This window comes from Podarcis raffonei, chromosome 8 (assembly GCF_027172205.1).
Source record: "Podarcis raffonei isolate rPodRaf1 chromosome 8, rPodRaf1.pri, whole genome shotgun sequence".
Classification (NCBI taxonomy): Eukaryota; Metazoa; Chordata; class Lepidosauria; order Squamata; family Lacertidae; genus Podarcis; species Podarcis raffonei.
This window is the reverse complement of record NC_070609.1, coordinates 81688689-81708706: the sequence shown is the minus strand read 5'-3', so window position 1 is coordinate 81708706 and position 20018 is coordinate 81688689. Positions and strand designations below refer to the sequence as shown.

General features: G+C 45.1%; 1 protein-coding gene across 3 annotated transcripts; it reads left to right on the top strand.

The window, feature by feature from the left end:
• The first annotated feature begins 2321 nt into the window (after positions 1-2321).
• Positions 2322-12642, top strand: FBLIM1 (filamin binding LIM protein 1). 3 transcript variants are annotated; one of them, XM_053401134.1, is made up of 8 exons: positions 2322-2410; positions 6642-6888; positions 7714-7874; positions 8499-8610; positions 9113-9282; positions 9968-10146; positions 10597-10714; positions 11834-12642. In XM_053401134.1, exons 2-8 carry the CDS (start codon positions 6648-6650, stop codon positions 11945-11947), a joined length of 1095 nt encoding a protein of 364 aa, XP_053257109.1. In that variant the 5' UTR covers positions 2322-2410; positions 6642-6647; the 3' UTR covers positions 11948-12642. The 3 variants fall into 3 exon arrangements, with proteins under 3 accessions (XP_053257109.1, XP_053257108.1, XP_053257107.1); XM_053401133.1 differs by lacking the exon at positions 2322-2410 and adding an exon at positions 2476-2706; XM_053401132.1 differs by lacking the exon at positions 2322-2410 and adding an exon at positions 5555-6004.
• The last annotated feature ends 7376 nt before the right edge of the window (positions 12643-20018 follow it).

Here is a 20018-nt window from a genome sequence, read left to right as displayed (position 1 = left end):
TATGGGGGGAATTGTACGTTATCAGGAGTGTGGGAAAAGCTGGCCGGGCAGAGCCAGATCCATGGCTGTGTTGTTGTAGACGGATTAAACCACAAAGTGATTTAATCCTCATGTGTGCAAACACCCTCTACCTACCCAGAAGCCTCTTTGCAAACTGGGGTTTGATCAATCCTTCCTTCCTTCTCTGCCTCGAGCCTAATCTTGCATGCCCTTCCTTTATATTCTTAGTGCTGTGCTCCACACCCTTCCCTTTGCCTCCAGCCCTTGTAATCATGGGGATACACGATTATGTGGGGAGGGGGGAGGTCTCCCACACTTGCACTTCCTGTCTGCCTGTCTGGTTGGCGAAAAGCAAGGCTTATATGGGAATCCTCAATGGCTCTCCCACCTCCTCCCTCCTCCCCACGCCAGCTCAAGCTGACTCAAGGCTTCACCACTGCAACTCGAATGAGCTGTCAAATGCTGACACAGCTCAGCTGCTTCCGCAAGAGTGCTGGACAAAAGAAAGATACCACTGCAGACCAGGAAATAAAAACATTCAGCCCCACTCCAGAAAATGATTGAAGGAGGCACAGAGGAGGAGAGGGCGGTGGTCCTGCTTATCCTTGCAGCCTAAATCTCACTGAATTTGTCTCCGAAATGTGCCAAATGGAGACCTCCAAAAGGTTGCCAGGCACGGTGGCTGAATGTCCACTCCAGGATTGGAAGCAGGTAGCCCTCCTGGGCGATTCCCCTTGCTGGGGATCACAAGTGGGGAGGGGCTGTTATGCTCATGTCTTGCTTGCAGGGTGGGGGGCTTCTCTGGGGCACCAGGCTAGTGGCAAAACTGAGCTAGGCGGACAAAAGGTCTGGCTCAGTGTAAGGCCACTTTCCTACATTCCTGTGTGAAATATCACAAGGAGTCGAAGGCCTTTGTTCTATCCTGTAGTTTGTGGTGGCGCATATTTGCAAAGGTTCATTCCAGTGACTCAGAGCACGCAGCGTCTGAGCTCTGCTTGGGAGTTGGGAAACACGTCTGCACCCTTGCCCCTTGCAAGGTCAGGCTGGAGAAAACATTGCCTCCCATAGAGGGAAGTGGTCTCCATGAAGCAGCAAAGATGATTCAGAGCCAAGACATGAGAGGGGAACGCCAGAGGCAGAGAGACTGTCACTAGGCCCACAACCTTACCCAACGCTTGCTTCTTATGCCAGCTGGCTTTCGTTGCAATAGCCTGTGGCAGTGAGTTCCACAGCACCCGAAGCACTGTTTCCTTTTGTCCTTGGATAGCATGCTGCTAGTGGGGAGAGGGCCGCTGTTGGGCCCAGGTCTCACTCACAGGCTTCCCTTTGGGGCAACTGGTTGGCTACTGTGAGGACTGGGTGCTGGCCTAGATGGGACTCTTTTATCAACTTTTCCAGCAGGATTCTTCTGGGATCTGCTGCCAGCGGGCACCACAGCATTCTCAGCTCCCCCCCTTGGCACCCACTGATCCTGTACCCTGCTCCTCCTAATTTTAATTTAGAATAAATTAGGGTTCTTGGAGTGAGGTGCCTACTTTTTTGCGTTTCACCTGCCTTCTTTTGGAAGTAGGGTGTAGGACAGGCATAGGCAAACTTGGCCCTCCAGATGTTTTTTGAGACTACAATTCCCATCATCCCTGACCACTGGTCCTGTTAGCTAGGGGTGATGGGCATTGTAGTCCCAAAACATCTGGAGGGCCGAGTTTGCATATGCCTGGTGTAGGAGGTTTTGTGTGGTCTGAGGATTGCCAGTTTTCATTCTGTGAAATGCGGTGCTAGTGAGTGTTTCTTAGGATTTCAGATGTGCCCCCAGGCTAGAGAGGGTTCAGAGAATTTAAACCTATTTTCCTTGGCTTCAACAGCAGGGCCTGGATACCCATGTGTGGCCGAGGGTATCAGTGAGTGTGTCCAGGAGAAGTCTTTGGGGGCAGTGGTGCCAACTTGGAATAAAATATTGGGGGGCCCAGGTAAGCCCCAACCTGCATAATCGATCACATGACTCAGTGCACACACACACCATTTGAATGGCAATGCCTAAATATTTTAGGGGGGGTGCACGAAGGGACCTTGGCCCCTACACGTTGGCTCCTAAGTTGTTGGCCTAGATGGGCTCGCTTTTGGTCCAAGGGAGGGGCAAGTCTCTTCTGCTGGCCTTAGGGGAGAGGACTTCCAAAGGCGCAAATGCCGAGGGGGGTGGGGGCTAAGGCTCTCCGTGGCTACTACTAGTCCCGATGCGGCTGCATCTTGCCCCCCAGTCAGTAGCAGAGGCAGCCGACCTCTGGCGCCCCGTTTTTGGGTGGCCTGATCTGGCTGCCTGGCGCGGGCTGCTCCTCCACCTCGGGCCGGGCCGGCATGTGGGAGCTTGCCGGAGAAAGGGGTGGGCTTGCAGCAGGGAAGCCCCCGGACCCAGGTAGGTAGCGGGACGGAGGGAGGGGCGGGGCGCGCGGGGAGCGCGCGGGCGGGGCCACCTTTTGTTCGAGGAGGGGCGGGAAGCGGGCAGACGGCGCCCGTCGAGGACGGCGAGCAGGACGCAGCAGGCGGGGGCAGCAGACCCTTCCCTCCCGGGGACCGGGGCGAGATCAGCCGGGGGCCGCCAGCCCGGCCCGCCTCCCTCTCTCTCTCCGTTGGCACACGCCTCCCTCCCTGCCCCTCTCCGCTGCGCCGGGCAGGTACCAATTGGCCGGACCAGCGTTGCCGCGGATCCAGGTAGGGTGGCGTCCAAGGGTGTCCGGCGCCCTTGTCGGTGGCCCTCCGCAGCCTCCCCGGCCCGCCAGAAGAGAAGGGTGCTGGAGGGAGCTTCCGCACCGCTGAGCAGGGCGCGGCGGGTCTCCCCCTGCAGGAGGCGCCCGTGGGCACAGCCCAGCCTGCCTCGCCATCCAGCCGGGAGCTGCCCCATTCAATGTCCCGGAGGACTTTTGGGGAGCCAGGGCGGAGATGGGGGGCGCGCGCCCAGGGGTGGATCTACTATGATGAAACTAATTCAGGGCCCCTAATCCTGGAGGGGCCCCCATTTAGTCTACATTGCTTCTAAGATTTGGGTCTAGTAGGCCAAGTTTGATGGATTTTTTTTTTGCTGTGTGTATTTCAACGATCCCAAAGTTTGCACAGATCTTGCAAAGGTGTGGTGATCCGTCGTGGAAGAAGATAACAGCGGTTACCCAAAACTTGCTGCTGGTTGCAAAGGGACCCGCATAACAGTTCAAGCTTCAGGGACACCTCCCCCCCACAAATGTAGGTCCGCCCCTGGGGGCGCCTCTTCCTCCTCCACAGACACAGCCTCGGTGCAGGGAGTGGCCCCCACCGAAACAACCCCCTACCCAAAGAAAGCCTACAGCGGTCTTGATTCCTAGCATGCCTGTCCCCACTTCAGTTCTCCCTACAAAACGTTAGTGTTGCAAACTCTTGTGCCTCGTTTCCTCTTTTTTTTTTGGGGGGGTGGCCTTGTCAGGACCCTGCTTCCCTCTGCTTGCATGATGATCTGGGAAAGGGAAACTCTAGCTTTTGCTTGTCAGGACTGTGAACCTGGTAAGGTGATAACTTAGGTACAGTGGCGTAGCGTGGGTTGTCAGCACCCGGGGCAAGGCAAGTAATTTGCGCCCCCTAACCCGTGGATTTGTGCCCCCTAACCTGTGGATTTGCGCCCCCTAACCCGTGGATTTGCACCCCCTAACCCGTGGACTTGTGCCCCCTAACCCGTGGATTTGCGCCCCCTAACCCTAACCCCAAATGGTGCTCGGTTTGTCTCTGCTAGGGTTGATACATATCATATTATGGCTAGAGGTCATGTAGGTAGAATTAATCATATATGTTCTTGTGTAATAATAAGAGTAGATATTGTAAAGGTACTGGTTAATATAATAATAGAAAGTAAAATAATGCCTAGGGTGACTTCGTAGGAAATTGTTTGTGCAATAGCTCGAAGGGCCCCCATTAGGGCGTATTTTGAGTTGGATGCTCATGCGGATCATAAAATTGTATAAACTATTATACTTGAGAGGGCAAGGAGAAATAGGAGGCCCAGGTTTAGGTCTGCTAAGGGGTAGGGTATGGGTATGGGGGTTCATATTATAAGGGCTAGTAAGAGGGCTAGAGTTGGGGCTAAAATAAAAAGTATTGGGGATGCGTGTGTTGGGCGAATTGGTTCTTTAATAAATAGTTTAATTCCATCAACCAGTGCGACCAAGGCAGTTTCAGGTTGTCTTTAGGTGAAAAACCTCTGCACTTTGAAAACGAAAATAGGATGCCTGTGCAGCTTAGAAGTTTGTGTCTCCAATATTGTCCTAAGAGGCAAAGGCTGCAATCCAAGGCACTCTTTCCGGGGAGGAAGCCCCACAAAATACAAAGGGGAATTACTCCCAAGTAGACATGGGGTGCATGCTGTGAGGTCTGGCAAGGCAGAAAGGCCTCCTACCATTGTCAGATGAGGAAGTGGCTGGCTTTCCACCAATGTGTTGGAGGCTTCACCCTGAAAATGGGGCATCCCCCCTCCTGCAGGCTGTAGACAAGGATGCAAGGCAAAGCATCACCTCTCTAGCACCTTCAGAATCTTAATTTTCTGCATCCTCTTGCAATAATAATAATGATGATTTGTACATTGGCACATTTGTTGCATTTATTCTGCTCTTCACACCAATATAGCATTAGCATGCCGAAGTGTTACCATAGAATTAGTGGTTGGAGAGGAAGGGGACTCTTTTTTGGGCCTTCATAGCTAGACAGGGGCAGGAAATTCAATTCAGTTCACATTTAAAGGTGAACTTACCTAATTCACACTTTCTGAAACAATTTGTAAACCGAAACACAGCAATCCCTCATAATTTGCACCTCTCTAGAATTTGCAATGCAGCTCTCCAGCTAAGAATATATGCATCCAACCACCAAATATCCAGAGTAGCATTAGAAATATTGTTTTGCAGAAATATATTTATTAGGCAGTGTGGCATACAAACACATCTATTACAGAAGAAATTCACACTAACATGCTTATGAATTCCCATGAAGACTTCTTAAGAAATATTGCAAACTGGTGTGGAAATGTGGAAAACTGAATTTAATATTGGAAAAATGAGGAATTGAGATAAACCAAAATTGACTCATAGTCCCTCCCTGCTCCAGAGTAGCCTCCCCCAGAAAATGAGGGAGGCTTCTAGTCTAAAGAGATAGTCATGGTGGGTCTTTGAGCCAGACAGCTGCAAGCCTTTCAAGAGGCACAGGAGTTTGGAAAGAAGCCAGAGGAATGCCAGAAATTATGGGTGGCAGGGGACAGGGAGATAAAAGAGGTGTCCAGGTTAATCTTCCATGGTCGCCCAGAGAAGCCTGAAGACCCCAAGGCATGGGGCGTGGCCTGCTTGTTTAATTAGAAGGTCAGGCTCCCTGTTATTTGGGTGGGGACAAGTAAAGTATTTAATTAAACTGGCAGCCACCTCCCCCAATTCTGCACAGGAGAGCAGAACTATGCATAACCACAAACTTTCAAATGCCACCCCAGTATGGGGAAGCGTAGGAATGCTTTTAGCAAGTTATAGAGGGGCAGGAGTAAAAAAAAGACCCAGGGCGTTCAGCTCCAGTGCAGCAGACACAGCCTGGGCGTTGGGGACGAGCCTCAGCACCAGCACCTGCCTGAAGCAGGACTGCCCTTTGCCCACTTCCTTATCGCTTCCGCCCCATTCCTTGTGGGCTGGTGATGAGGCAGAGCTGTGGCTCAGAGCAGCTGCCTCAGGACTGGGCTGTGGCAATCCCTTGGCTGGCTCCACGTCAGGCCTCCTGTTGAAACGCTGCTCCCAGGTCTGTCAGGTCTTGTTCTGCTGCAGAGAAACAGCTTTTCCTTTCCTTCTCTGCTCCCAGGAATGAAGATTTTTTTGAAGCAAAGGAGGAAGGAAGGTTGGTGCACGGGACTGCCAAAGGGAGAAATGGCTTCTTGTTTTGCAGCGACTGCTCTGTGGTGTTGTTGATGGCTTCCCACTTTTTTCCTGCTTTAAATTTTGTGAAGTGCTTTTCATGCATGGTAGTTTTGTTTCGTTTGTGCATCTGCCATTGTTGGACCCAGCATCTTGAGACTCTCAACTTTCATGTTCCAAAAAGGCAATGCTCCTTGTCCTTTTTAAGCTGTGTTCATGAAATGGGCCGCTCCGTGGGCAATGCCTGGTGGAGCTGGGAGGATGGAAAAGGAAACAAGAAGGGAAATGTTGCCCTTTGCCTTCCTTTGCCACATGCAACAGAACACAAGTATGCAAATTAATTTTGATTCCTTTTATTGGGTCCCTTCCAGCTTTACAATTCTGTGATTGCAAAATTGCTGTAACATGCACAATTCATATAGGACATGGAACAAACTTATATTGGAGCATTGGTTGAGCAATTTTGGCCCAAAATGTTGATTCCTTTCGCCATAATGCAGCTGTTGACATTTTGCAGATGTAAAAAGTGAGGCTGGTGGCTTCACAGAGCCTGCAGCAGGAGATGGGGGTGGAAGTAGGCTTTCCCAGACCCAAATTTCCCCACCCATTCCCACCATGTCATTCTCTCACTTGCTCATTTGAGCCCCTCAAATAACCAAACCGCTGGAGGGATGGAAAGATTCTGGGAACGGGGTCTTGCAGGACCACAACCCCAAACATCTCTCCCTCTTTTCTTTGTCCCAGGAGAAAATGCTGTCCAACAAGGTGGAGAAACGGATTGCCTCATCCATCTTCATCACCCTCACTCCACCCAGGAGGGACCACATGGTGAGAAGTGAAGCAAAGTCACAGAGGACTCAACTTCCACCCAGCAACAGCCTCTCCAAGGAGGCATTGAAGTCTGCTGCTCCCTCCCTGATCCAAACATCTTCTGGTGCTGTTAAAGGGAGCAGAGGCTGCTATGGAGGGACAGTGGGCGTTTCCAATGGAGGTGAGAGGAACTGAAGTCACAGTGAAGTGATGCCGTAGTCTGTCCCAGGTGCAGGGGAAGCACAGAGAGGACAGGAGGACAGCTGGCCAAGACCCTTGTCCTGGAAGGGCTCCCTTTAGCCAAGGCTCAGCTGAGGAGCCCATATCCAGGGCCAGGAGTGTGAATCAATTAAAAATACAAGCATTCAACTAAGGGCTGTAGCTCTGTGGCAGAAGTTCAATCCCTGGCGGCAGCATCTCCAGGTAGGATAGGGAAAAGATCCCTTACCTTAAACCCTAGAGAGCTATTGCTGCCAGTCAGTGTTGGCCATACTGAGCTAGGTGGACTCGATGGTCTGACTTGGAATAAGGCAACTTTCTGTGTTCCTATAGGTGTTTGCATAGTGCTAGCAGTAGGCCTTAACTGTACCTTCATAGAGTGTAGTAGGAAGAGAGGAAGCTGCATTTGACCTTTGGCAGTAGCTGCCTTGGATTCTAGGCAAGGAGTCCTGCTGGGTGATGCCATTGGGGATTCAGCTTGGGGCCTTCTGCATGCAAGACAGGGGCTCGACCGCTGACCTGTGGGCCCTTCCTGCTTTTAGTTCTGAGCACCAGCATCTGGGAGAGTAATAATGCTCCCTCAGCTTGTTTAGAGTATGTTTAAGAGTAACCCCTCAGCCTCCCACACTATCTAGGGTTAAGCAGTAGGGGTTGGGGTTTCCTGGTATCTCCTAGCATATCTTCTGAACAAGTTTGAGTTGCTGAACCTCTTGTCTTAAAAATGTACAAAGATGATTAAACCAAGTTTTGAGTCCTTAAGGCAGCTGTCGTTCCGTGTCTGTTTCAGGTTGTTCTGTCTTGCCAACTTCTCCCATCCTGTCCTGTAATGCAGTGGACCCTAGCCTGGATAGCATCTTTCCTCCACCACCATGTTCTAAACCTTTCTCAGTGGAGACACTTGGTCCTGATCTCCAGACACAAACATCAGTTTCCCCCACATCCTTGCAGGTAACCTTATTTCTGCTGAAGGATCTATCTGGACAATCACCTTTTAATGCAATAAGTGGGTAGTTTCTTCTCTCTTGGGCTCGTTCCACATGACTTCATATCAGCTTGTTCTCTTTGTTATTATCGAGGACCCAGGCGATAGTTGCTTCCTTATTTCAGCCCTTAAACCTTGCTGAGGGATTGTTTTCCTACAATTAGCTGGAGGCTGAATTAGAACATCTACACAAATATTTAATATAAGTCTATGTTATCCTGCAATATCTCTACTTGTGGCAAAGATCCTTCTGCAATGTTTGTTCACAAATAAGTCCCATTTAGCAATGGTTCTTTAATCTTTTGAAAAGAAAGAGAGGGGTTGCTAGTAAAGCTCCCCCTGCTTGACCCCAGGGACAGAAACTGACACTGAGGTTGTTAAAAGAGGCTATTAATCTTCTACCATGATCAACAGGAAGCAATAAAGTGGTCTGAACTTGCAAAAAGTAAACTTTTCACTAAAGGCACAAGAGCCCCTAAAAGCGTCAGTTGTGGTTCATTTGCTCGTACCTTTGAAGCTAACCTCTGCCACCCAGAAATATATTGTGAAGGTGCTCAGCCTGCCTTAGTCTACTTCTTCCTGTTTTCTAGACAACTTCAACCTTTGCAGCAGAACTGAGGCAACCTAAAATTCTGACTTCAACCCTTGGTTGGGCTGGTGAGCATCAGACAGAGAGGAAGGTGGAGAATACTGTTGCAAAAGGTGAGAATAAACTGCACACTAAGAAGGAATATGTATGTGTAGAAATCTGTTCTTTTGGGGGCTTCATAGAATTATTACAGGTAACTCACAACTTATGCACATTTAATTAGTGTGTGTATGTAGCTTTACGTACTAAGCAAAAAAATTAAAAAGGGGGTGGAAATTGAGCAAGAGTCCAGGAGAAATGACTTTGGCAATCCTACCTGCAATTGAAACCAATGTGTTTTGACCATGTGCAGTTTTGGTTTTACATGTGATCCCCAGAACATAACACCCATGTTGAGAGTCACCTGTATTTCCAAGGTGATACTCTTTGAGAAAGGGATACTCTTGGGAAAGGGAAGCACTGGCTCTAAACATACAGGATTGTATCCTTTGCTGGTCCTATTCAGAGTAGACCCATTGAAGTTAATGTCCACTACTAGCTTAGCCCATTAATATCAGTGGGTCTGCTATGAGTAAAATTTTGTTGGAAGGAAGCCCATGTGATTCTTTTTTCCAGATATCTGTGCTTTTTGTCACAAAAACATCTCTCCTGGGACTCCCACGCTTGAGGCGATGAACAAACAGTACCACGCTGACTGTTTCACATGCCGAACATGTCACAGTGCCCTGGTGGGGCAGCGCTACTACCAGAAAGAGGGGCGGCCCCTGTGTGTCGCCTGCTACCAGGTACATATCTCTGCCTCTTCTCCTCTCCCCTGTTTTGTGGCTCAAGGTCCACAGGACACCCAAGGACCTTATTTGTGTGCCCTCTCCAAAAGAGGTGTGGAGGGTGGCAACATGAGAATGGGCCTTTTCAGTGGTGGCTCCCTGATTGTGGAATAGTCTCCCCAGGGAAGGAGGCCTGGTGCCATTAGTGTTTGTATGTAGATTCCAGGCTTAAACTGGGCTTACAGTTTTTAATGGGGAGGGTAGTAAATCCTCCTCAAAGTAAATCCATTTAAGTTAATGGCCATGACTTACTTAGATTCATTGATTTCATAGAATTGTTGAGTTGAAAGGTACCCCAAGAGTTATCTAGTCCAGGCATAGGCAAACTCGGCCCTCCAGATATTTTGGGACTACAACTCCCATCACCCCTAGCTAACAGGACAAGTGGTCAGGGATGATGGGAATTGTAGTCTCAAAACAACTGCAGGGCCGAGTTTGCCAATGCCTGATCTAGTCCAACCCCCTGCAGTGCAGTGTGTCTACTCTGAGTAGGTCTTGGTTGGATACAACCCGGGGTGTCTTACACACTGAGTGTTTTGAGGAAAGCATCAGAATGCATGCTATTGACCCCCTTCAATCAGGACACTGAAAATCTGCATCTAACATCTCTCTGCTTCATTCTGGATACATCCTGCCCTCCCAGAACACCCTGGAGAAGTGTAGAAAGTGCCAGGCCTTAATCGTGAACCAAATTGTGCGGGCCATGGGCCACGGATTCCACCCGGAGTGCTTCACCTGTGTCGTATGCCACCGGGCCATTGGTGACGAGGTCTTTGCTGTTGGCGACGACGATGCTGTGCATTGCCTGGATGACTTCTACAGGTATGGCGATAAGAACTAAGCACTTTTTGAAAGGTGGATTTAATCTCCTTTTCCAGTGTGGTGTAGTGGTTAAGAGCGGTAGTCACCTAATCTGGGGAACCGGGTTCATGTCTCCGCTCCTCCACATGCAGCTGCTGGGTGACCTTGGGCCAGTCACACTTCTTTGAAGTCTCTCAGCCCCACTTACCTCACAGAGTGTTTGTTGTGGGGGAGGAAGGGAAAGGAGATTGTTAGCCGCTTTGAGACTCCTGAAGGGGAGTGAAAGGCGGGATATCAAATCCAAACTCTTCTTCTTCTTCTTTTCCTCATACCAACAAAGCTGACGTCTGGGGTGCCCTGAGTGACGCACACAAAGCACGCAGAGTTTAAGAAGTATTTGGGATAAGATAAAGTTTGTGCCATGGACATGCAGAGGGAATCACAGTCACAATCTGTCTTTTCCCCCTTCAGGAAGTATGCTTCTGTGTGCAGTGCCTGTGAGAGGCCCATTATCCCCAGTGACGGAAGGGACTCATACAAGATAGAGTGCATGGGCCAAAACTTCCATGAGGACTGCTACCGCTGTGAAGTAAGCCTGGGAGAGGGTTTGGTGTCCAATGGCTGAGGTCATGCAGTGAAGTGTGTGGGAGGGAGACTAGCCAAGATCATCACCACGAGCCAAGTTTGAAGGCGAGTGACATTCTTTAAAATGTGAAATACAAATACTATTCAAAGTTTTTCAATCATACATCAAAAGTAAACGAGGAATAACAGAGAGAGATGGAGAATCAGGGGAAGGACTGTAGCTCAGCTCAGTGGTGGAGCATCTATTTTGAATGTGAAAGGTCCCGACATCTCCAGGACTCCCAAGTTGCAGCTCACCAAATGAATGTGGACAAGACAAAATATTATGGATACTTCCTTTATAACAAAAGAGGGGGCATATGAACAAATGCACTAGAGCTGTGTTTGAAGGACTAGTAAATAGGTAATAAGCAGTGTTCGAAACTTCCATTGTTCTATACACGTTTTTGTGACAGGGAATTTCATTAGGGCAGTTTCTGAGCTCTCGATGCAGTACCGTACCTAAGATTTCAGACTGAAACTGCAGAATGGAAGGAAAAGAGGTCCTTTTTCTGCCTCCCCACTTCCAGCTAGTTTCTGAAGACTAGAGAAGAGACCCTCTTAATATTAATATTAGGGGGGTAGGCAGGGGAAGGACTAGAGCACGTGAAAAATGAACATAATATTTTAGCTGCAGTTCATTCATTTTCAGCTTTGTATTCTTGTTATAAAAAAGTGTGCCTAGACATCCCGTTGTTGCGCCCATAACCTAGGTTTAAGGTGCCATTTAGCTCCTAGCTTTCATATCTAACACTGGTAATAAGGTGTGTGTTCGGGATCTGTATAGAGAAGGTCTGCACAAATAGCTTTAAACTGTTGTGACCCAGGAACACAGAAATCTGCCTTATATTTAGTCAGACCATTGATCAACCCAACTCAGTATTGTTTATGCTGACTGGCAGCAATGGCTCTCCGGGGTTTTAGGCAGGGGTCTCTCCCAGCCCAACCTGGGGATGCTGCCAGCGGGGATTGAACCTGGGACCTTCTGCATGCAAAGCAGGTGCTCTGCCACAGAGCTACAACCCTTCCCATAAAGGGACGCTAACCACAGACAAACACTCTATTTGTTCCTTTCATTCTGCAGAGATGTTGGGTCTTGCTGTCCCCAGAACCCACAGAAGAGGGCTGCTACCCTCTGGGAAGCCACCTCCTCTGCAAGTCCTGCCACATCAGACACACTGAAGAATCATCTTGCTGATCAAATGAATCCCAAGCATATTTCCAGATGCTGCAGCACAGAGCACAGGAACCGGGCAGTGGTGTGCTTCAGCATTTGGATGTCCCCATTTGTGCCTCTCCTGTTAACTTTCAACTGAGCCTTGGGGTGGGGGGGAACCTTTCAGTGTTAGGGATTAGTCCTGGGGTTGTGTGTAATGCAAAGGTTGGCAACAAGGCTGGCTAAAAGTCTAGGGTGGAGTTACAGGAATCTCCCCCTACCGTATTGTTCTTCCTTCCAGTGGCCTTGGCTGTAACAGCCTGTAGCAGTGCAATGCCTCTCCTGGGAGAGAGAATGAGCCAGGAGAAGGGTTTTTTTTTTACCACTAGAGGGCACATGTGAAAGGTGGTCAACTGTCAATCATCCACGGGTGGGATTCCCCCCCTGCAGGCTGCCAGTTGCTTTCCACTGGTGTAATATATGAGCATCTTTTTCCAAAGAGGGCCAATTGCTAGATATATAATGTGTGGAACTCTTTTTAGCCAGAACACGGTATGGATGTGTGTGCAGTTCAGCTGCAAGGTGGTTGATGGATTCCAAACTTCTTCACTTGGGATTTGTTCCCTACCTTTTGCTTCGTCAGTCAAGCAAAGCCTCAAGGTTCAAGGAGCAAGACTATTGGTATAAAACCAGCAGAACCTTACAAGCACCTTTCTTTTCCTGAGTTTATGTTTCCCTATCTGAAATCCCATGGCAGGGCTGAGAGTATAGCTTCTTGTCATTGAGCATGGGGGATATAAGTCTTAGGCTCACCTCTATATGGGAGATCTCTGGGGGGAACTGAACAGTAAGCTGTTAGGAAGCTTTATTACAGGGTCTTTTAACAATGTAAGTCCGCATTCCCAGCTGTCATCCACCTTGCTTGAAGGGGTGATAAGGAAGGAGGTGAGGCCTGGAACAAATTCAGGTGTGTCGTGACCTCACAAATGCATCTGTGGGCGAAAGGCTAAGCTCCAGGACCAGATCTCAGTGGCAAGGCTCAAAACATGTGATGTGGTCATGAAGGCAAGCCTGCTTTTGAGCAAATACAGAACACACCACAAACAAAGGACTATAAACTGGGCCTTGCCATCTGTAGATTTGCTGTGTTGTTAATGTATAAATTAAGACTATCACACCTTATTGTGTGATACTTTTGGTTTTGCTTGGAGCACCAATCTCTGAGAAACACCTAATTGTGACTCAAATGCTTGCACCAGTATCAACCTGGGCAAATGTTTCATTTTGCCTGATAAAAATTTAAGGCTGTATGTGTCTATATGCACACTCTCTTGTGCACACTGAAGGCACCTTGCCCAGCCCATTAATAGACGTCTTATCCGCCAGGGGGCAGTACAAGGCAACACTACCTTAATAGCAGGTTCTGGCAAAGGTGATTTATTAGGTATGGGGAAGAGGGTCTTTCCACCTTCATTTTAGCCTGAAACTGTCACGGTATCAAAAATTGTTTTGCAGTCTTAATCATATATATATATTTGTACCAATCAGTTGTTTAAATGCACGGAAACAATGTACGGGGTGTGGGATTGTTATGGCTATTATGATTTTTGTATGCTTTTGATATCTTTCCTGTCTGTCTGCTGGACTGCGCTGATGTTCACTTGAGTTTTTCCCCTCTGGAAACAATATCAGGAAGCCGTAGCTGGCGTCAAAATTACCACACATATACGCGAACTTGATTAAACCTGACTTCAAATGCAATGGCTTTCTTCTGTTTTGATGTTACAAGCAAATATATACAGTGGTACCTCGGGTTACATACGCTTCAGGTTACAGACTCCGCTAACCCAGAAATAGTACCTTGGGTTAAGAACTTTGCTTCAGGATGAGAACAGAAATCGTGCGGTGGTGGCGCGGCAGCAGCAGGAGGCCCTATTAGCTAAAGTGGTGTTTCAGGTTAAGAACAATTTCAGGTTAAGAACGGACCTCTGGAATGAATTAAGTACATAACCAGAGGTACCACTGTAAATGGATCCTATAATGCCATTATGTGATTTTCTGGTTAAATCAATTAAAAATACACACAAGGTGAGAAAGCTACAGGGATCCAAACTGTATGCTGTAACATTCCCAGCCTGGAGCCCTCAAGGTATTTTGGACTACTCGCAACTGTCCAGTCATGCTGTCTGGGGCTGTTGGGAGTTTTAGTCCAAAATGACCATGCTGACCTGCTGGGAATTGCAGTTCGAAACAGATGTGCTGGATACTGGGGGAGAGAAAGAGAGGACCCCAGACTGGAGCAAATGAATGAGGGGGAAAGGGAACGCTCTCGGAGGCCATTCAAGGACTGTTGTTACATTGCCAGTGATTGCAATTCCCAATTTAAATGGATACAAATATAAGAAACCACCAACCTTGTATCCAGCGTTGCTCAGTAATACTAAGAAACAAAAATAAATAAATAAATCAGGGCAGTTTTGAAATCATTGGTTAAAATAGGCAGTTTTGAAAGGTTGTTGTATCCAAACATAGGTGAAAACCTCCTACTTGATCTCCAGATATGATGTGAGATATCTTAAGAGATGTATACTGAACAGATAAATGGATTTCCAAAATATTAAAAACATGAGATCACAAAAACATGAAAACAGAAGAACCATGGCTCTAATATCCCAGACTGATCAGGTATTGTCTCCTTATTGCTTTTTCATGGCATAAAAAAACACATTCGCCGAGGCACCATTTCTAAAGGCTGAAAGCTTACCGTGCGCATTATCTCAAGAGTTCTTTATATCTAATTAGTAAAGTAGGTCATTTTTTCTGTCATCCTATCCCATTATTACAGATGCAGACTAAGAGAGACAAAAATAAATACACGGATGACAGAAAGGTGGGACAATAATCAGGCCTTGAATGAAGAGAAACATGTGCAATTATTTCTCAGTGTCGCCCTAAGTTTTCAGTGCACACAGTTGTTGCTGTGAAAAAGCTGGTGGGGCTTGATGCTGCAAGTTACACAAGGAGTTATTAAATAATGTTTCTGAAAATAGATATGCAGGTCTGTGCTTATCACCCCAGCTTTGACACTCTAGCTTTTTATTCCTCAATATCATACCACTGTTACATGTTAATACAACTAATCACTTCATGAAATGTTCTTTTGAAAAGTTCCCTTGATGCAATACTTGGAAGAAGATGCAATTGTAACCCTAGTGTGGAATTGGATCGAGGTATTTTGCCAGCGCAATTGGAGAGGGGTCCTTTCCCACCAGCAATTGAAAATCCCTAAAATAGGGCTGTTCCTAGCATGCCCTTTTGGGTGTTTGCGTAAATGCCCCAGATTGGGAAAAGTAGATTAAAAAACCATTCCTGGCAACCATCCTTTGGGTGTCTTAAGGCAAGAGGTGCAGTCTGGGTCTCTTCAAATCTGTCTTCTGCATGTGCCTTGACATGTTTGGTACGTGTGGAACAAGAGTATTCATCTCCTTAGCATTGTGTAAGATCAGGAGTGGCAGGTGCCTATGTATGTTTACTTGTGAGTAGTTATGCTAGGCTCAATGGGGTTAGTGTGTGTAGGACTGCAGACTTAAGAGGGTGAGCATAGCTGGGGTTCAGCAGACAGTGGCTGCCACTTTTTCATCATGTTAAAAAATGTTACCGCTTTAGCATTTTTCTTCGGTGAAGGCAGAATTGTGCGTCTAAACGAACTCCAGACAGACTTGGCCCCAGGGTGTGTTTTTTTGAGCAAGAGCTCAGGGGAACTGAGTTGCCTTAACTTAAAAAACTCAAAATAAATTTTTTTTTTGGTCTTTTTGTGGGATGGGCGGGCTGGAATGGATATACACCCAATGCCTGAGCTAAAAATCCACCTATATATGTAATCAATAAAGTCGTGGCCATTTCTAATCCAGATCATTGTCCGCTTGAGTTTATTAATTATATCTTACATTTATCCACTGCCCAGGGGATTAGCACTGTGACTGGGCCCACAGTAAACAAACAAACAAACTTTCATGGTGAGTTCCTCCACCTTTTTTCCAGAAAAAGCACCGCTTGACCCCTTCAAAACATTCAGCTTGAAGTAGTGGTGAGAGAAAAATTTTATGGTTAGCTTACATTCTCTTAATTACAATTGTCTTTGATCTGTGTATATAAAACTCAACAGATACAATATAGATAAAATCAGTTAAAAACTCATAATAAATACCTGAAATAAAAAATGTTTAACTGACCGTGGGGGTGGGGGTGAACTTAGGAAGCGGCAGTTTTTAAAAAATGCAGAGTGTAATTATGCCAGCATCACTCAGAAAATAGAAATTGCCACTGAAACCTCTGTATGCCCTGGATATTACGGTATGTGGGGTCCAGTTCATTTTACCTCACTGAGATGGCCAAAGACCAGACATGCGCAAATTTTGTCAGGTTTTAAAGAGCTAAACTCTACAAGAACTGCCTGGCCTCATCCAATGGTAGCCCTAATGGACATGACCATCCAGTTCAGTGCGTTTACTCTGAAATGTAACTTAGCTGGATAAAACCCAAAATTTTCTTTTTTTAAAAAAATATTTTTATTAAACAATTTCAACATAACTATTTATCAATCGAAGTATTCAGTTACATTATTTTTCCCCTCCCCCCATCCCTTCTTCTCCCCCCCACCCAAGACTTCCCTCAGCTCTGCTCTCTGGTTTCTTTGCACATATTGTTCTCTGCATATTATAAAATTGTACATATTCTTGCCTTGTCTATCATATATTCAACTAATAAAATTGTGGATGTTTATTCAAAACCTGCCAAGGAGTCCAAGTCATTTTGTTGTCTTTTTAAGTAGTTCCCATTCTTCCTTGAAGTCACGATTGTCCTTGTCACGCAGTTTATATGTCAGCTTGGCCAATTCCGCATAGCTCATCGATTTGTCTTGCGACTGTTCTTTCGTTGGGATTTCCTCGTTCTTCCATCCTTGTGCTAACAAGACTCTTGCCACTGTTGTAGCATATATAAATATATTTATTTATTTTTCTTCCTACAATCCCTGACAAAAATGCTTCTGGTTTTTTGTTTTGTTTTTTGCACATGTCATTTTAAACTTTTTTTTTCAATTCGTTATATATCATTTCCCTTTTTTTTTTTAATTCTCTACATTCCCACCACATATGATAAAAAGTATCTTCTTTTTCTTTACATTTGACCTGGTTTTGTACATTTTTGCTATTTGTACTGGTATGATATACCACCTGTACATCATTTTCATATAATTTTCTTTCAAAAGAGAACAATCTGTAAATTTCAGATTTACTTTCCACAATTTTCCCCAGTCCTCAAATTGTATATTATGCCCTATATCTTGTGCCCATTTAATCATGACTGATTTGACCTCCTCATCTTTTGTTTCCCATTCTAGCAGAATACTATATGCTTTCTTCAGCAGCTTCCCTTCTTCTTCTATAACTTCCTTTTGAAATCTGAAAGTTGTATAACTAAACCCTTTCTTATTATCTCCCTTATACATCTCATGTAATTGTCTATAGTGTAGCCAACTCTGAAAATGGTCTTCGATTTCCTCATACTCTTTTAATTTCCATTTCCCTTCTTGATCCATCAGTAGATCTCTATATGTAGGCCACTTCCCCGTTTTGCCAAGCGGTTTGAGTAAGAAAGCTTCAATTCGTGATAGCCACCAAGGTGTTTTTTGTTCTATTACATCTTTGTACCTCTCCCACACCCTCATTAGTGAAAACCCAAAGTTTTCAACTGGGGTCTGAAGCGTAGTAATCCTCAGTCAAACTTTGTCTGCAGCAGAGGCAGGGACTCATCTGGAAGAAAGTTCCCTCAGGAAAGGAGGGAAAATAAATTCCCTGAATAAAGAGTATGTCAGGGAGAAAATTGGGACAGACTCCATCCCCCTCACAACTTAAAATACCTTGCTTCAGCCTCAGTTCCCTTTCTGGGTTGTTGTTTTTTGTGTGTGTGTATATGTATGTGTATGTATGTATGTATATATATATATATATATATATATATATATATATATATATATATATATGGAATAAGAGTTTCAATTTACCTCACAGAAAAATCTGTGAGAGAAATACACATTTTTTTAAATCTTTATTTATACAACAAGAAAAAAACACACACAAAAACACAAATACCAAATTACATACAAATTACAAAAATAACCATAGACACATAGTTTTCTTGGCAAACAATAAAACATCTATTGGTCTTAACACTAAAGACCCAACTTCCCGTCTATTCCATATTTCAAATTCATATTACTTATTGCCAATACACATTTTTTCCATAATTAAACTTATTCTCAATAAATCTAATTTCTTCTATCTACCTAGCAACTATTACTGAAGTTCCTCGAATGCTGCAACAGAATTTAAACTACTATATTTATTTTTCAGATATTCTTTGAAAACCTCCCATTTAGAAACAAATTTCTGTTTTGATTTATTCTTTATTTTTTCTGATAAACCATCTAATTCGGCATATTCTGTCAGCTTTTGGATCCAATCTTGTATAGAGGGGATTTCATTACTCTTCCATTTTGCTGCCATCAAAACTCTTGCTGCTGCCGTCGCATATAAAAAGATACCCTTCCTCTTTTGTGGAATATCCAAATCTGTTATTCCCAAGAGGTAGGCCTCTGGTTTTTTATTGAAAGAGATCTTTAGCATTTTTTGCAGTTCTGCATGCATACTCTCCCAGAATACCTGTATTTTCCTACATGTCCACCACATATGGTAGAATGTTCCTGAGTCTCCGCATCTCCAACAATTACTTGACACATTTTTATACATTTTTGAAAGTTTCCATGGTGTTAGGTACCATCGATGTTGCATTTTTTGAAAGTTCTCTGTAATCGTGTAACAGTTTGTGAATTTCCAATTGATCTTCCATAAATTTTCCCATTGGGCCATGGTTATTGAATGGCCAAAATCCTGGGACCACCTCACCACATTAATGTTCATTTGAAGTGAGGGTTTTGCAACCTGGTTACACGCCACAGGTTCTGTCACAAGACAGGCCTATAAATGATTTAAACAAATAAATATTGGAGGTGTGTGGTGAAACTGGTTGTTGAAGGCAGGTGAACAGCCTTGTGAAGCGTATGTTTCCAAGGCAGGTAGTATGCAACCCAAACGCATATCTACCACACAAAGTTTGAAAACTCAGTGACCACTTGTATCTTGATGATATAGTTATATTTTAAAATGCTTTTTTTAAAGCTGTATCAGATTGTTCACTGCCCTGTCACTTTGTAAAAAGGTGGAATATAAACCTATACTATAATAATATATAATGGGCTGTCTGGCAAGGACTGAGGTTGAGGTTGTTGAGGTTTTATTTTTGCTACACACACACACACACACACACACACACAGAGTGGTATCCAAATTATTAGGATTTATTTAAAATGTACCTGCATTTTTTGTTTTTGTTTTTTGCCGCTTTCCCTCAAAACGCAGCACATTTAATTTGCCTCATAACAGAAGCCAGCACCTCACACAGAAAAGCCCCAGCACAGATGGGAAACAAAATGGCGAGGTTCATTATTTTTACCATTGCAACTGCTTTATAATATCCTTAGAACTAAGGGAAAGAGGTCAAAGCTGGAGGATAAGTAAGACCCTCCAGATGTTGTTGGGCTCCAACTCCATACCCTCCAACTTCTTCCAACCTAAATCTAACCTAAAACCTAACCTGAATAAACCAGGGAAATACCGCAAAGAGAGGCAAAGGAAAGTGATGCTAAAGTTGCAGGGAAATGCTATAATAATGGATAACACAAATGATGAATAAACCATTTCATCAATTTTACTTAAGTTGTACTATACAAATCTTTATTATGGTCATAGACTATAAGAAAATAAATGTACCAGGGCCAGATGGTTTATCAGCTGTTTACTATCATTTTTTTAAAGATTAACTCTTAAAACCCTTACAATGAACAATATTTTACAGAATGGTAAGATACCAGATAACTGGAAAGAGGCCAGCACTATTCTTATTGCTAAAGAGGGACAAGATTTGACCTTCTTAAGAATTATTGTCCGATTCCATTCTTGAATAATACTATGTTATTTACAATGATTTCCCCCCC

Coding starts and splice junctions, on each gene's coding strand:
- FBLIM1 (XM_053401132.1), top strand. CDS start 5,951: ATGGCTTCCCACTTTTTTCCTGCTTTAAATTTTGTGAAGTGCTTTTCA. Junction 7,875..8,498: donor TTTCCCCCACATCCTTGCAG/GTAACCTTATTT, acceptor CCTGTTTTCTAG/ACAACTTCAACCTTTGCAGC. Junction 10,715..11,833: donor AGGACTGCTACCGCTGTGAA/GTAAGCCTGGGA, acceptor TTCATTCTGCAG/AGATGTTGGGTCTTGCTGTC.